This window comes from Carlito syrichta, unplaced genomic scaffold (assembly GCF_000164805.1).
Source record: "Carlito syrichta isolate Samal-C Ts95f unplaced genomic scaffold, Tarsius_syrichta-2.0.1 Scaffold288546, whole genome shotgun sequence".
In the NCBI taxonomy this organism is placed as follows: domain Eukaryota; kingdom Metazoa; phylum Chordata; class Mammalia; order Primates; family Tarsiidae; genus Carlito; species Carlito syrichta.
In genome coordinates this window covers 25,356-43,504 of record NW_007232642.1, presented here as the reverse complement: position 1 = coordinate 43,504, position 18,149 = coordinate 25,356, and the positions used below count along the sequence as shown (strand labels likewise).

At 48.4% G+C, this 18,149-nt stretch overlaps 1 protein-coding gene across 1 annotated transcript; it reads left to right on the top strand.

Annotated features, from left to right (window-relative positions):
• The first annotated feature begins 97 nt into the window (after positions 1-97).
• On the top strand, positions 98-4,354 carry LOC103255874. The gene is made up of 7 exons (XM_021710346.1): positions 98-305; positions 386-601; positions 794-985; positions 3,083-3,141; positions 3,413-3,498; positions 4,009-4,183; positions 4,295-4,354. The coding sequence occupies exons 1-7, from the start codon at positions 98-100 to the stop codon at positions 4,352-4,354; spliced, it is 996 nt and encodes a 331-aa protein (XP_021566021.1).
• The last annotated feature ends 13,795 nt before the right edge of the window (positions 4,355-18,149 follow it).

Below are 18,149 nucleotides of genomic sequence, written 5' to 3'. Positions count from 1 at the left end.
CCCAGCAAAGAAGAGTTAGGAAGCAAGGGGTGTGCATGGAAGGGGGCCAGTATATGTGGCCATCTGCCCTTTGCCCAGGCCAGGGGGCAGGACCACCATGGCCGAGCACCATCTCTCCTGTCCCTCTCGACTCTCAAGTCAGGTTCTGCAAGGAAAAGGGAATCAGGGCAAGCCAGGAGGTCACTTCCTTGTTCACTTTTTAGCCATGGAAGATGGAAAACCACAGAATTCCCCATGTGTCGCCAGAGCAGTGTCCTCTCGGCAGAAAGAGACACAGGAGAGCACTCCTTGCCTGGCAAAGGAAGGTAAATAAGCAACTCAATTCCTACCTCCCCTGTAGATAAATACAAAGGGGACCATGGCCACGCTCCTCTTGTCCCCTCAGATGTCACCTGCAAAGTCCTCAAGGTGAGTGAGAGGGAGGAGCCCGGCATTTCCCAGCTGGGTCCCTCCCATGACCAGGCGGGCTCCTCTCTCCCTGCAGCTACACAGAACAGGAGCCCTGTGGCCCAAAGTTCTGCCTCTTTAGCAGCTGTCCCTGAGCAGGGAACTGGGAGGAAGAGGAGCCGGAAGACCAAGCACTTGGTGGATGTCAAGGCAGGTATGTGTCCTCATTCAGCCTTTCACTTCCTTGACCCTGCACGAAAGGTCAGTCACCACTGAGTAACCAGTTGTCACCTTGTCTTCATGAGGCAAAGTCCTTCATGATCCTTCAGGGTGTGCACTAAGGGAAGGCCCTAGGACTGCCCAGTCGGGTCACATCCATGCTCACCTTGATCTGTTGTTCCCGCAGCCACCTGTGAGAGAAGCGCTCCAGCCTCCAGTTCAGCTTCCTCAGGAGATGTTGGCAAACTGAGGACCAGTAGGAAGAGGAAGCAGAACATATGGACTGTTGATTCCATGGAAGGAACAAAACTCAGGCTGAACAAGAAGAGAAGACCCAGTTACCGCCCTGAAGACCAGGAAGCCTTCTATCGACTTCTGGGTGTGTTCTCAGAGCTGGTAGAGGCTCAGGGCCCTGGGAGCCTGTGCAAACCTCAGAAAGTCCCAGTGGCACGGATGCGGGGTGACCCTGGTTCATTTGTGGGGTGATGGGTGTTTCCTTTCTCAACCACGTTCCTGAAAAAAAGGAAAAGATGTCCACAGTTAGAACACTGAGGGCCACATTCCCGTCCACAGAGACCAAATTGGCAGTTCCCATTAATCAGGACTTTAAATAATAGAGATAATAGGACAGACAAGACAAGACCTTGCTGTCTTTACAAAAAGCCAACAGCACACACAAAAATAAGGTAATCTCAGCTAGAAACAAATGCAGAGCAAAAAATGTCTTAAAGGGCCATGATGCCTAGAGATGGGATGTGAGCAAGGGCTGGAGAGTTGTATGAAATGGGATTCTTGGAAATGCTCCGTCTTTGAAGGTGGTACCAGGCACAGAGGCGGGATTGAGTGTGGCAGGCCTGTGGACAACAAAAAGGTCACATTGTCCAATTCAGCAACCACCAGCCACATGTTGCCGCTTACATTGAATTTTTTTTGCTGTTATTTTTATTTTAAAGATGTGGGGTGTAATTCAGGGTTAGGTATACAAATGTTCATTATGTAGGTATCCATACTGATAGATTTTTTTGATGAATTAAATACACTGTTAAAATTCCATTCCTTAGCCAGGCTTGGTGGCTCAGCCTGTAATCCCGTCCCTTTGGGAGGCTGAGGTGAGTGGATTGCCTGAGCCCATGGGTTCGAGACCCGCCTGGGCAGCGAGACCTCATATCTACAATAAATCAAAAAATCAGCCGGGCATGGTAGCGCGCCTGTAATTCCGGCTACTCGGAAGGCTGAGGCGGAAGGATCACTGGAGCCCAGGAGGTCGAGGCTGCCGTGGCCGGGAGCAGCCACTGCACTCCAGTCTGGGCTACCGAGTGAGACTCCAACTCAAAAAAAAAACAAAAAATTCCATTCCTTGGCCAAGTGTGAGGGCCCATGTCTCTAATCCTTTTCCATGCTGAGGAAAGAGGATCACTTGAGCCCCAGAGTTTGAGACCAGCCTGGGCAACATAGCAGGAACCTGTCTCTATTTTAAAAAATCAAAGCATTAGCCAGGCATGGTGGCACGCATCTATAGTCCCAGCTATTCAGGAGGCTGAGGTGGAAGAATTGCCTGAGCCCAGGAGGTCAAGGATGCAGTGAGCCATGATTGTGCCACTGCACTCCAGCCTGGGCAGCAGAGTGAGACCCTGACTCAAGAAAATAAAATAAAATTACATTCCTTGGTTTCACTGGCCAGGTTTCAAGTGTTTGATAGCCACACAGGGCCGGGCGCTGCCATGGAGGACAGTGCAGGTAGAGAGACTTTCCACCATCACAGAGAGTGCTGTGAGAACAGTTCCCTTCTGAGGGCCAGTCTGATGGGATAAGAGGCAGGAAGGGGAGGGCCATGACCACGCCCCCTTCATCCTTCCTGCCATGTAAGTGTTATCATCCTGGGTGAAGGACAGATGGGACCTGGCATTCTCAGGTCTTCACTGGACGGGGTGCTCAGTGAAGGTCTCCAGGGAACACCTCTCTTCACAGAGGAGCCTCCTGGACAGGAGGGAAGGCCAGGTCACATCTTCAGGGAGGCAGCAGTGCCCATGGAACCCTGGGGACCATGAGCTCTCCACCACAACCCAGGTGCTCAGTCATCACTGCTACAGGGAAGCTGGGCACAGTCACAGCATGACGAAGTGACAGGCTGAGGTGTCACAGAGACCCGAGGCCACATCCAAGCTTTTGGTCTCTGCGGTGAACAAATTTATCACATCCTGTTGTGGCCATGTTGAGGATTAAATAACAGGAGCAAAATTTGTGTCCCACAGCGGACATTCAATGTGTGTATGAGTGGAAGGAATAGAAGCTGTTATGATATGAGAGCTCATAACTTCTTGGAGGAAAGGCAGCCAGGTTCCCTGCCAGGAGACAGAGAAACTCAGAGAAGACTGAGGTTTTCCACCTCCCCTCCGAAATATCCAGAGGTACATACATACTCAGGCCTCCCAGAAGGGCGGTTCCAAGGCCTCAACACTGCTCCTTTTCTTTGCAGAGGATCCCATCATCCAGAGCTTCTTGGCAGCCGACGTTTTTCTTAAAGTTTCTGACAAGGTACCTGCAGCGCAAGAGTAATGAGGCACCAAGAGGTCTGCAGAGAAAATAAGGCTTCCCTCTGGGTGGGGGGAGCCCACATTCATGCCCCCAGGAAGCGCTGCCCACCCTGGCCCTGCCCCCTGGGGAACTCCCTGCCTTCCCATCCCTCATCTCCACCTGGCAAGGGACTGGCCCGCAGCAAGGCCCCCCATGCCCGAGTGGCCTTTGGAGGGGGAGGGTCCCATGGCCCATCTAGAACACTCCCCTCACGGGCCTCTGTCTGGCACAGTACCTGCTCTCCATGGTGGTGGAATACTTCGGCCGTGTGGGGCTGCCGGGACACCTCTACAATAGGATCCACTTCTTCCTGGCGCTGTGAGCACCTCTTTGGAGACCAACTCTCAAATCAGCCCCAAACTCAGAACCCCACATTTCCATCACCCCCATCAGGGCATCTCAGTCATGTCCCTGTGCCTGTGGGCCCCAACAGGTTGTTCTTCTTGACCACTGAGTCAACAATACCTTCAGGGGCTACATAGTTGTGGGAGAGAGGAAAAGGCCCCGAGAAAAGGAAGGTGGCCAGAAACCCCACTGCTGTCCGGAAAATGGGTTATCTGAGAGAAGAGCCCCTAGGAATCCGACAGGCAGCCAGATTCTTATCCTGGGCTGGGCACAGCACGGGCCCTACAGGCTCAGTGTTGAGGACACCAGAGACCCCTGTACAGTGGGTCACCTTGCAGAGAAGGCGTCCCCAGACCCTCTGTCCTGGACATACTCCCTCCACCCCCCGGCCACATGGTTCCTCCAATGTGATCTCGACTTCCTGTCCCCCCTGAGACTGACAGTCACGGTTAAAAACAGATGAGCTCCCTCTTCCTGTGGCAGCTACATTGCCTCTGATATGGAGGAGGACAACCTCATATCCAAGCAGAGCATCTTCCAGTTCCTTCTGGGCAAAGAGCACTGGCTAGCCCTCTACAAGGACTTCCTGAAGCTGAGGATGGAGTTCTTTCAAGCAATGGGATACCGAGCCTGGGTCACCCTGGAGATGTGTGAAGAGGTGTGTTGTGGAGGGCGGCCAGGAAGGCTGGGAAGATAAGGGGCATACCCCAGGGGTGAGTAGGGCGGGGCCCCTTCTCAAGGTGCTAACTGCCCTGCATTTCCCTTTCAGATCCAGGCCCAGAATCCACACCACTGGGTCTGGAGCCGGGAACGCCAGCGCGCTCCCTAGGTTCCCAGGGCCTGGGAACAACTGGGGGGGTCAGAATGTCCAGGTGAGTGTGAATCCCGGCCGGGGCTCTGCAGGGTCAAGGCCAGCCCCATCCTCTGTGCTTCTGCAGCTGCCTCCTGGGCTGGGTGGGCATGAGCAGGCTCTACCACAACCTGGTTTAGAGTGTCTTCATGCATATTAGCACACTGAGGGCTTTGAACACTGCCAGGGTCAAAAGTGTTTGTATCCAAATTCTCCAAATGCATTTGATCATGGAATCAAGTACTAGGTAACACAAAGTCACAGCTTGCATACTAATGTTTTTTTTTTTTTTTTTTAAGGAAGATTCTGGTAATAACATCTGCAGGGTTTTGATCTAAGATGAAAATTTTAAACATAAATACAGGAAACACACCGAGAGCATACTTTCTGGGAAAGGGACTGTCACCATGATGGCTTTTGGGAGGAAAGAGGCAGATGCATTCCAACATTCCCTCAGACATTGTGTGTGTTCTCCTCCCACAGGAAACAAGCTACACTGAGCTGGGCCTTGAAAGATGTGCTCAGGGTCTAGCTTCTCAGGGGCAGCAGCTCCCAGGGCTCTCTGGTCTCTGAAAAAATAAGATCCCTAGACACAAAATGGAAAAAGCATATATGTAGAACTGTAAGGAGAGACATAACAGATGATGCATTTATGGAAAACAGTCACCTGTCTAGCATTACCCTCTTTAGAATGTACCTTTTTGTGGTTTAAATATTCAGCTTTGAGTTTAGTGAAATCGGGGGAGTCCTCTAGTGAAATGCATACAGACCCTTTGCCTAGGCAGATGATTATCCTAGACTAATCCTAGAATGTGAATGTCCTGCCCCACTGTGGGCTGTGCCGGGGTCCATCTAATCCTAGGAAAAAAAGTAAAAGGGATAGAGAAGAAAGTAGGTGAAGAGAATGTGCTCTGAGATAAACTGAGTTGGGCACAAAGCTTAACTCACCTGCAGGCTTCTTTTTTGAGGGCTAAGAGCCACTAAATATGTCAGGAATCTGAAAATCCCAAAGACAAACAGCAGTTTTGGGCCCCCCCGTGGGTCTTGTCACCTGCCAGCAGTGAGCAGTGCCAGCCAACCTGCCAGGCTCCCTCTGTCAGGTGGCAGATGTGGCACAGGAGCTTGCCTTCCACTCTGCTCTGATCTCACTTTCTTTTCTTGTAGCTCTCGCCCACCCCTCCATCTCCTCCCCATCCCCTTGCCCAACAAAGAAGCACCAATGTTCCCAGCTGCAGACCGACAGCATCTGCCTCCAGCTTTCCTCAGGCTTACAAGACCGAGGGCCATGGAAGAGCCCAGCCAGAGCAGCCGGCACCTGGGTGCCACACAAGCCCAGTGGAATACTGGCCCCCAGGCTTAACGTAGTGTCAACCAACAGTGGCCCCTGACCTCAGGATATCCAGGGAAAGGTCTAACAGCAGCTCGGAGGGAGCACCGAAGGGGGCCACTCGACCTCTAGAGCAGGAGCCTCAACAAAGCCCGAGGATGAGAATAGAGAGAAAGGATGGAAAGTTCAGAACGAGGCCTGGACCACCAAAGAGGAGGACCATGAAGGAAGAGGCCAAGTCGATGAGGAGAAGATGGCAAGGAAAGAAGGAGGAGGTGGGAAGAAGAAAAACGAACAAGGAGAGAAGAGCAGATGGGCCTCTTCCAGACAAACAGCCTCTGAACACCGAGCCCCTCCTGGGCAAGCCCGTAGGTCTTCCAGTGCAATCCACTAGGTCTTCCAGTGAAGCCTGACCCCATGATGAGCCGAATGGGAAATCTGGGCCATGGACTAATGAAAGGCATTCAGCGCACTGGTGTGAAGATGTGAGGCTGCAACACCTGGAACGAGAGGGGAGGGGACGGGCAATCACAAACTCTGCCAATACAGAACCCAGCTTGGACAATGAGAGGAGAGGGGAAGGAGAAAGGGTGAGCTGATGGGGGGGAGTGGCGTGTGGGGGCGGGGGGGAGGGGACAGGGGTGCGTGGAGGTGGGGGGATAGGTATAGAGGGTGAAGGGACGTTGACGTAAAGAAGATTCACTAAATCGAAAATACCAGCCATCGTTAATGTCAGAAGTAATGACTTTAAGAGAAAAATAAAAAGTGAATATAGATGTACAGCAAAGAGAAAAGTTACAGGAACTATGATTATAAAGTGAGATACAACTGAGATAGGTCATATTATTTTTGTTAATAAATCTAAATTCATTACTAAAAAAGCTTTTTGGATCAATTCACAAAGCAAGCACTACTTTCACACTCTTTGTGAGAGATTATACTTCCATGATTCAGTGGTGATAAAAACGGGGGGGTGGAACACCATGCAAACACTCTCACAAGGAGAGTAGCAGTTCTGGTCTAGATGCCAAGAGAAGGGAAATGCAGGCTCGAAATCCCGTAGGGAGTTTGGTTTCAGGGTGGGGGCTTCCAAACTTCAAAGCCCACAGGGCTAGGACGGGTGGCCACCCATTCAAAGTGACCCAAGAAGCCTGGGCCAGTCCAAGGTAGATTGATTTGCTCAGTCATGTTTAGTTTCATAGCTGTTTTGGATGGGAAATTTTATTTTAGAGTTTCTTGCAGGACAAATAACTGCAGTGACCAGATAGAAACCATCTGTCTCTTCACCTCTGTCTTCCTATGGGAATGACTGACTTCCTCACAGAATTTCTGATAACTGCAGGTTCCCAGGGACATCACGGTCAAGTATTAAACAAATTGACTAGTCCTGTAAAAAGCTGACTGTTGTCAGAAAGTTCAATCCTCTCTGTCCCATGAGGGTTTAGTATTTCTTGAGTTCTCTGGAAACAGTGGCTCCTACCTGTAATTCCAGCACTTTGAGAGGCTGAGGTGGGAGGAGTGCTCATGTTCACAAGTTCGAGACCAGTCCAGGTAACACAGCAAGACCTTGACCTCCTTGTCTCTATAAAATATTTAAAAATTAGCTGGGTGTGGTGGTTCACACCACACCCAGCTTGTACTCCCAGGTACTGCGGAGGCTGAGGCAGAAAAATCACCCAAGCTCAGGAAGTCGAGGCTGTGGTGAGCCATGACTGTGCCATTGCACTCCAGCCTGGGTGACACAGTGAGACCATGACTCACAAAAAGAAACTTGCAGCTGCAAACGATCACAGTCCCGTGATCTGTGAGGCCCAGTCCACATTGCCCTGGAAGTCCAGGTTCAAGTGGGCTATGGCCACTGAATAGAAAGCCCAGGACCAATAGAACTGGGTTTACAATATTCCCATTCACGTATCAGCAACACAGTTCCTAGGAAGTCTGGCACAAATCATTCAGATTCCACAGCTACAACACCCTGGGTTTGTACAAGAGCAAATGCATTCTTCCTTGACTCAGTGAGTCTCTCAACACTTTGAGGGAGAAATCCTGGGACGGGGGGGATTCACCACTTCTGCTGCAGCCCACGGTTTGCTATGACCCAAGCAAGTCCCATTTCATTTTCTGACAAGTGATGCTCTGGCTCTCCTTTTTTAGTCTCAGCCATGAGCAGTGGGAGAACCACCAAATGAAATTACTGTATCCACGTCAGGGAACAAAACTAGGCTTAAGCCGAAAAGCTATTACCCAAGTGTCATCTTAGAGTGAACTGGAGAACCCAGGCTGTTATCAAGAACACAAGCATTAGGACAAATCTTTGCAGAACAAAGGGAAGGGTCTAAGGCCCTTCTTGTTTGGGGCCATGGCCCAGGGCCCCACAGAATCTGGCCCAATGGTGTGGATGGCAGTTCGTTGGGCTGTTGTGTCTCCCTCGCGGCTCCCCTTCCTTCTCCCTGGTTCCCCTACTCCTTCCCTCCCTCATCTCTCCTCCCAATAGTTCTCCCTTCTTCCTCCCCTGTGGCCCCTTCCTCCCTCCCCACTTCCGCCACTTGAGACCACAGCCCGGCCCTGAGGACTGTTTTGCAGACTTTTCTGGCCTGTACCTCTTTCAATCTCAGTACCTATTGTACTAGAAACATGGCCTGCTTTACGGAATGGTTTGTGTTTGGTTTTCAAGTTGCAATTTGGCTGGGTACAGTGGCTCACACCTGTAATCCTAGCACTCGGAGAGACCAAGGCGGGAGAACTGCTTGAGCCCAGGAGTTCAAGGCCACCCTGGGCAATACAGTGACACCTCATCTCTACAAAAATTAAATTAAATTAGAAAGTTAGCTGGGGATGGTGGCATGTGCCTATAGTCTCAGCTCCTCGAGAGGCTGAGGAAGAAAGATCACCTAAGCCCAGGAGATCGAGGATGCTGTGAGCCATGACCATGCCACTGCACTCCAGCCTGGGTGACAGTAAGACCCAAACTCAAGAAAACGCACTTTGTTCTAGTGGAGGGAAGAGTGAGCTTTCCTGCCCTTGCACTTACCCTGTGTGTGTCTGGCCTAGAGCCCTGAAGCTGCACAGGGTCTGTGGACACCCTGCTTCTCAGCTTGTGTTAGAGGGAGCCCTGGGTTCTGGCTTTGCCCCACCTGTTGGGCAAGGACTTTGGTGTCTCCAGATGTTGTCTGCACCACATCCACTTCCCCCTCCTCCAGGACTGCATCTTGATTTCCTCTCAGGGAACCTTCCTTGCCCGCCTTTGATCCGTGTGGTTCAGATGGGCTGACTCCATGCTCTCCTGGAGCAGGTACTTCATTCATTTTCTCATCCACGTACCAAATACCTGTGGGCGGCTCATCACACCCTGTTCTGGCACTGGGGCGAAAGCAGGAAACAAGGTCTGGCAATTTCCTGTTCTTGAACAGCTGACATTTAGGAAACAGAGATGAAGACTACAAAATATACCCTAAGTGGTAAGTGAGGTGGAGAAAAATAAAAGGAATCGATCTGACATTTGCACTCCTTGGAAGTGGTGTAAATATGGGTTCATACACCATGTTGGTCCTAAGGCCCTGTTCTGAAACTGTGTGTGATCTCCATAGAATTGTCATGAGTCTGACCTTCCAACAACCATTCCTCAGGATGACATGCCAATGGGAATGGTAAAGCCAATCCACAGGAAAGCAACACTGAGTCAATGAGGGAGAGTCATCCAATCCAATACTATTTGAACTCCTGGATCCAGTTGAGCCTGAAGCCCTCATCCATGGCCCTCTCCAGTTACCTGAGCCAATATGCATGCCCTTTTTCTATTTAGGCCTCTAAAGTTGAGTTTCTGCCACTTGTGATCAAAGATCCCTGGTCAGGACTGGAGCAAATGTCTATAAAGTCTCTTAAGGTTCCAGGACTTTATGATGTTAAGATTCTGCATTCATTCTTGGTTCAGAAAGGATCATCCCTGCTGGGTAGGGTTTGGTGTCCAGGCCCAGCATCTACGTTCCATAGCATACAGGATAGGTGACTTCTGGATCTTCTTTTTTTTGAGTTGGAGTCTCACTCTGTCACCCAGACTGGAGTGCAGCGGCCCCTCCCGGCCACTGCAGCCTTGCCTGCTGGGCTCCGGCGATCCTTCCGCCTCAGCCTTCCGAGTAGCCAGAATTGGATCTTCTTTTTATACGTACTGTTTGAAAATCCTTGACCTCACAAATACTGAAAACAGACCAAACTAATAGGCTAGGAAAACTAACGTCCCTCCTTCAACACATTCCCATTCTTACTGCTGTCCCCAGCCCCCCACTCCCTTTTTCTGCTCCCAATGGGGCCCCTTAGTCCCCAGGCTCTTCCCACTCTCCGTTGGCCAACCCTCTCCCAAATAGCTCTGCTCATGTCACTCCTGCCCCAAGCAGCAGCCTGGGAAGGCTCCCCACCAACCATGGAGAAAGGCACCAGCAGCTACACTCTGGTGTAGAGGGGACCTAGAAGCCTGGCAGAGCCTTTCTTCTTCATACTTATTTCAGGCCCCCATCAAACTGATGTCAGCCGCTGGAGACTGCCACTGGAGAGCTGGATCAGGAAGATTTGTCCCCAGCCATGGAAGTGAATGCCCTGGGACATATGCAACCTGCCCAAGACCTGAGTTTGGAAACAACAAAGTTAAAATACACGTAGAACGTCCCATCTGTAGCCCTCTTAACTGAAATGCTACTCCAGGGTGGTCATCGAGGCTGCTCCTCTGTACTGAAGTGGCTTGGATTCCCCAGGCAAGCCTGGGATGTGTCATTCTTATAGATACAATTTCAAACAGTGAAGTTTCTAACAGTTTATGATTTTAGAGAGCCAGCTTTGTGTGTGTGTGTGTGTGTGTGTGTGTGTGTGTGTGTGTGTGTGTGTGTGTGTGCGCGTGTGTGTGTTGTTGTTGTTTTTTTGAGTTGGAGTCTCACTCAGTCACCCAGACTGGAGTGCAGTGGCTGCTCCTGGCCACCGCAGCCTCGACCTGCTGGGCTCCGGCGATCCTTCTGCCTCAGCCTTCCAGGTAACTGGAACAACAGGCACGCGCTACCATGCCCGGCTTATTTTGATTTTATTGTAGAGATGAGGTCTCGCCAATTTGCCCAGGCGGGTCTCAAACCCGCGGGCTCAGGCAATCCACTCACCTCAGCCTCCCAAAGGCGCGGGATTACAGGCTGAGCCACCGAGCCAAGCAGGATTTATTGAGAGGACAGAAAAGCTCCCACTGTGGGAGGGGACCTTAGGGGGCTGCCCAGAACCAGCTTTCTTAGTAAGAAAGCCACAGTCGTTCCAAGAGGGCATGGTTTCGACCCTTTACAGCTGCAGCGTGCCCTTAGGAGAAACACCATTTCCTGTTAACTTGGCAGCTGGCTTTATCTGGCTCTGTTATTCCAGCCTGATAAGTGGCAGGGCAGATTTTCATTCTCTCAGTCAAAGCTCATCTGCACGTGCTCAGAACACTTATTTCAGGATATACGGAAAGCATGATGACCCTCCCACTGTGGCTGTGAGGACAGTGCTATTCAGGTGATTTGGTGCAGGGGTTACAGGATTGCAGAGGCATTTTGGAGTTTTACAGAGCAACTAAGGGTTTTAGAACGGAAAAGGAAAGTGAACAGCACTGGGAACTCAGAGGAGGTGAATCAGACAGCTGAAAATTCTGGAAGCAAACACTAATCCCTGAGTGGCAGTGAGCAGTTTTGGCAGGATTAAGGGGTGGAGCTGAGTTTATAAATGGGTAATGCATTCCACAAGGCATCACAGAGTTTGCTCAAGGATCCAAGTGGAAAGGTTATACATACAGAGTCAGGTGAAGGAAGCAGAAGACAGAGGAGCCCCTGCAAACCTCCAGTAACTCAGGCGCAGGGATACCTGTCACAGCTGGCATTAGCTTCCTGCAGCCAGAGGTGCACTATCTGCCCTGTGCCTGCTGTGACCAGGGCAGGAGAGTGACGGCTCTGTCACCTCTCCTATCCTCCAGGCCTCACACAAGTGTCTCGGGAAGACCCTCACCTGGCTCCACATGAGAGCCCCAGTTCAAGGCTGAGGAGCAGTATGAGGAGGTGGTGAAGATGCCAAGTTGGCATTCAGCCCATGTATGGGGCATGGTGAGATGATCCACAAACAAACCAGCACAACAGGGGGGCGAGTTTGGAGTGAAGGGACACTGGACACAGCGTCCATGCCCTGCTCTGAGAATCTGCAGAAATTGGTACAGGACATGCAGTAAGAGTCTGAGCTTCTCTCATCCAGATCCAAAGGGGCAGGGAGATAGCAGCTGGGGATGCCAACCGGCACACATTTGCTATTGAGAAACTGTCTTCTTAATGTCTGAAATGGTGCAATAAACAGCACTTATTCTTGAGACGTGATAGGCACAAAATGAACACAAGACAAATGAAAAGAAACACATGAGCCACTGACCAGCTCTGTCCCCATATGAAGTTCCCTCCATGATGTGGCCATCCAGATGGTGAGCAAGCACATCTGCGTTCTTACAGTACACGGTCTCCCGTTTCCCAAAGTGGAGCATCTGAATGTGACGCTAGCAATGGAGTCACTCATTGAGACAAGGCATGTGGTGGAAAGGAAGACTGTGCCATTATTTACAGATTTTACTGAAACTGGCATTCAAATCTTATCTTAAAATTCCATGATATAAGGTACCATACAAAACAAATATTATTGGCTAAGAGAAAAAAAAATTTTAACAAAGATGGTTGTTAAAATGTGACCAAGAAGTCGGGCTCAGTGGCTCAGCCTGTAATCCCACGCCTTTGGGAGGCTGAGGTAAGTGGATTGCCTGAGCCTGCGGGTTCGAGACCCGCCTGGGCAGCGAGACCTCATCTCTACAATAAATCAAAAAATCAGCCGGGCGTGGTAGCGCATGCCTGTAATTTGGCTACTCGGAAGGCTGACGCGGAAGGATCACCAGAGCCCAGCAGGTTGAGGCTGCGGTGGCCGGGAGCGGCCACTGCACTCCAGTCTGGGCAACAGAGTGAGACTCCAACTCAAAAAAAAAAACAAAAAACATGACCAAGAAAGCAATCAATACACAGACGAATTCAGTTCAACTAATTCCAAGAAATTACACAAAGTCTTAGTTTGTCCACAAATGTACTGAAAAAGGAAGTTAATCTGCCTGCTTTTCAAATGTGTTCATAAACTCTGCCTGGTGCAAAGTTCTTTTAACTTACACTTAATCACTGCGTCTTCCTAACAGTCTATTGACTAGGAAGGCAGACAGCAATGGACCAAGTTCAGGGTGGGGTGTAAAAACTGGTTTGGAAGCCATCTCATTAGGGCTGTGACAGGGGTGGTGCAGCTCCAGGGCAGCCACCTCCCACCCTGAGCCTCCAGGGTCTCAGTTTTAGGAGGGGCAGGACCAGGGGAAGATGCCAGCACTGACATTTTACGCACCTGCCTGACAAGTAGGTATCCTCTCCTGAAGGTTCTGCTGCCCTCCTGGGGCTACCCTGAGTGCCCATCCTAGCCTCACTTTTCAATCAAGGATATAAAATAAAGCAAAGCAAGAAGATTATGGACAGTCAGGTCTACCCTGAAGCCACAGGCAAGAGGCAAGAGTCAGAAGCTTTTTAATAAAAAGGATTTCTCATTGAGACCCTAAAAAGACCAATAACAATCAAGGAAATTGACTACGTAATAAGAAAACTACCTACAAAAAAAAGCCCGGGTCCAGATGGCTTTCCAGCAGAATTCTACAAGACATTTAAGGAGGAGCTGATACCAATCCTACTGAAGGTATTCCAGGCAACTGAGAAAGATGGAATTCTCCCCAAATCATTTTACAAAGCTAACATCACATTGATACCCAAGCCAGGTAAAGACCCAACAAAGAAAGAGAACTACAGGCCAGTATCTTTGATGAACACAGATGCTAAAATTCTCAACAAGATCCTAGCAAACCAGATTCCATAACACATCTCAAAAATCATGCATCATGACCAAGTAGGCTTCATCCCTGGGATGCAAGGCTGTTTCAACATTCGTAAAACCGTAAATTAATTAAACACATCAACAGATGTCAAAACAAAAACCACATGATTATATCATTAGATGCAGAAAAAGCTTTTGATAAAATCCAGCACCCCTTCTTGATAAAAACCCTCGAACAGCTAGGCATACGGGAACATACCTCAAAATAGTAAAAGCCATCTATGAGAAACCCACAGCCAGCATACTCCTAAATGGACAAAAATTGGAACCATTTCCCCTGAAAACTGGAACCCCGACAAGTATGCCCACTCTCACTCCTCCTGCTGTTCAATATAGTACTGGAAGTCCTGGCTAGAGCAATCAGACAAGAGAAGGTAATCAGGGGTATCCAAATAGGAAAAGAGAAAGTCAAGTTCTCTCTCTTTGCAGATGACATGATCGTGTACCTTGAAAACCCAAGAGAAGCCGGGCTTGGTGGCTCAGCCTGTAATCCCGCGCCTTTGGGAGGCTGAGGTGAGTGGATTGCCTGAGCCCACAGGTTCGAAACCTGCCTGGGCAGCGAGACCTCATCTCCACAATAAATCAAAAAATCAGCCGGGTGTGGTAGTGCACGCCTGTAGTTCCAGCTACTTGGAAGGCTGAGGTGGAAGGATCGCCGGAGCCCAGCAGGTCAAGGCTGCGGTGGCCGGGAGCGGCCATTGCACTCCAGTCTGGGCGCCAGAGTGAGACTCCAACTCAGAAAAAAAAAAAAAACAAAACCCAAGAGAATCTGTCAAAAACCTCCTTACACTGATAAAGGACTTTGGCAAAGTCTCAGAATATAAAATAAATGTACAAAAGACAATCGCATTTCTTTACACCAATAATAAACAAACAGAAAGCCAAATAAAAAGCACAATTCCATCACAAAAGCCACAAAAAAAATGAAATACCTTGGCATCTTCCTAACCAGAGACGTGAAAAGCCTTTACAATGAAAACTACAAAACACTGCTCAAAGAAATCAAAGATGACACAAACAAGTGGAAAAATATCCCATGCTCATAGATTGGAAGAATCAACATTGTGAAGATGTCCCTCCTACCTAAGGCAATCCACAGATTTAATGCAAAACCCATCAAATTACCAGCAACATTCTTCTCAGACCTAGAAAAAACAATACAGGAATTCATATGGAAACACAAACGACCAAGAATAGCCAGAACAATCCTCAACAAAAAAACAAAGCAGGCGGTATTACATTACCAGACTTCAAACTTTACTATAAAGGTACGATAATCAAAACAGCTTGGTATTGGTACAAAAACAGGCATATAGACCAATGGAATAGAATTGAGATTCCAGAAGCTAAACCTCAATTTCTCAACCAACTCATTTTTGACAAATCCTCCACCACCTACCACTGGGGAGAGGAGAACCTATTAAGTAAATGGTGCTGGGAAAACTGGCTGACCACATGCAGAAGACTCAAACAAGTCCCCTATCTGTCCCCATACACAAAAATAACTCTAAATGGATCAGAGACCTAAATGTAAAACCTCAAACCATAAGAACCTTAGAAAATGCAGTACACACCCTTATGGAAATTGGAACTGGCATCCAATTCCTGAACAAAACGCAAAACCCACAGGCCATAAGAGATAAGATAGACAAGTGAGACCTCATTAAATTGACAAGCTTCTGCAATGCCAAAGAAACCATCAAGAGAGCAGGGAGACAGCCTACAGACTGGGAAAAAGTATTTGCCAACTCCAGGTCTGATAAAGGCTTAACATCTTGGATCTACAAGGAACTCAAACGTGCTGAAAAGAAAAAAACAAACAACCCCATTATAAAGTGGGCAAAAGATATGAACAGACACTTCTCAAAGGAAGACATCCGAGTAGCCAACAGATACATGAAGAAATGTTCAACCTCACTAATCATCAAGGAGATGCAAATCAAAACCACACTGAGATACCACCTAACTCCAGTCATAATGGCAATTATCAATAACTCAAAAAATAACAGTTGCTAGAGAGGGTGTGGTGAAAAGGGAACACTCCTACACTGTTGGTGGGAGTGCAAACTGGTGCAACCTCTGTGGAAAACAGTGTGGTGATTCCTAAAAGCTCTAAATATCAACCTCCCATATAACCCTGCAATCCCCCTACTGGGAATATACCCTGAAGAACTCAAATCACTCTACCAAAAAGATACCCACACACTAATGTTTATCGCAGTATTGTTCACAATAGCAAGAATCTGGAATCAACCATACTGTCCATCAAAAGAGGACTGGATTAAAAAAATGTGGTACATATACACAATGGAATACTACGCAGCCATAAAAAAGAACAAAATCATGAACTTTGCAGCAACCTGGATGGAACTAGAGTCAATAATACTGAGTGACCTCTCACAGAAACAAAGATCTGAGTATCACATGCTCTCACTCATATAGCAGACCTTGAACATCCACCATAATACTATAAAAAAAAAAGACTGACGGTGGTGGGAAACTATGGGGGGGAGGGGAAGGGAGGTGTGATTCACGGTAGTTAATATCTGTCGGTGGTCGGGGAGACACCCCTTATCGACAAGGGTGCCTGAACGAAGCATATTTGTATACCTAACCCTAAACCGTACCCCACAATATCAAAATTAAAAATATTGATATAAAAATAGTAAATATATATGTATATATATGGCAAAGCTAACTGCTAAAACTGAGAACAGAATAAGCATTATTATTGTTAAAATTATATGTGAATATACTATATTAAAAATATAGGATATTCTGCATATTTTAAAATTTAGTATATTCATCTATCAAAATCCATGAATCAGAAATAAAATAAAAATCTAAATTATACATTCAAAAAAAATAAAAAGGATTTCTCTGTGGTTTGTGACTGTAATGAGAAGCAACCAATGTATTTCAGAGTTGGGGGAACCTGGACTGCCCCTTGGAAGCAGGAAAAGACTGTCACTTGGGAACCTCTGTACACTGGCATGCAAACCTGTGGGGTGCCCACAAGCGCTGACAGTCAGTCAGTCAGTCAGACACACCCTTCAGAGGAGCCACCTCCCTGACCTCACCTCTGCCTGCTTCCACTGTGGGTTGAAGATGGCGTGCACTAAGGAGACAGGTGAGCAGATCCTGTCTCCTCTCTCAGAGTTTAACTGGGGAGATCCTCACACAGTGAGACACTTCCCACAACGTTTGGTCAGTATGAGGATGGGGAAAGCCAACTTTGCATGGGAGAGGCAACAAAGCTTTGCCTTGTCCTTTCACACACTCTGCCTTCTACTCCAAACCCTGGTTCTTACTGTGGCCCAAACTGCCCAGTAGACATGTTAATCTCCCATCAAGCGGGCTTCGTCCCCAACCGTCAAGCTGAGAGATAGAAGATCCCCACCTTCTTGCTCCCTCTGGGATGTCAGGAGACCCTCTGGGTTGGAAGATGACCCTCATCGTAAGAGGTTGAGCAAGATGACTTCTAGACAAAGGGCAAGAAGGTGGTCTTTTTCGGGTACTACTAGGCAGCCCAAAGGGGAGGTTCTGGGTTTAAACCAGTGGTTCCCTGCTAGGGCCTGGGATCTGCACCTCAGTGAAGTCTTTGCTTTCCCTTCTTTAGAAAGACCCTTAAGGGAGGAGCACAGATGTCAGCATCCACCGGGGAAAGAATAGTAATCTCTGAGGGGGTGTGTGTAATTGTACAGATCTTTAATTATATCTGTCCATGGAAGCAATGGTATGTATTTCTATCTGTGTAAATAGGAAAGATGGACTGAGGGAACTGGGAGTAAGCAAGGGACCTACTATCACAGGCATCATTCATCCTCACCAGCGGCTGCCTCTCCTCCTGGTCCCAACCATGGGGTGGAGCAGTGGCTGTAACAGGAAGTGATGTTGCCACTTCTGGGCCAGCCCTTCCCTTGCTGTGGCTCTGAGAAGGCTGGCTGCTCTGGACGGTGAGAGCTGCACCCTCAGAAATTTTGGAAAGTTCATAAATAGCTGAAACTGATTTATCTGATGAGCCTAGCATGCCTACCTGGGCCAGACAGCCCAGAGTCGCTTCTTTGCAGCTTTTCAGAAGGCCCCCAAATGCTGTTTCCAATTCGTCTGCAGTCTTTTATTCTGCCCCCTTTAAAGCTTGATATTTGCTTTTATTGACAACATTCTAAAGAATTCTCCCTCATATATGGAGTTATTATTTGTGCAAATAACTAAACGTCTCTCCAGTCATTGTTTATTCAGGAAAAAAGCATATATCCATAAGCAACCAAGGGTGAAGACACCAAATTGCCTGGATATTGAATTCTTTAAATCTTGATTCAAATGGAATTTTCATAACCTACCGTTAAATTTATTTTTAATTAGAAGAAAAACTGTTTAAGTGCAAAAGGATGTGCACTTCCCCCTTATGTCAGCCCCATCTTGCTGATGCTTCCCATCCAGGAAGGAGCAAGACCTCAGGCAGTTATGCAGATGGAACCCTGAGGTCTGGAGAGA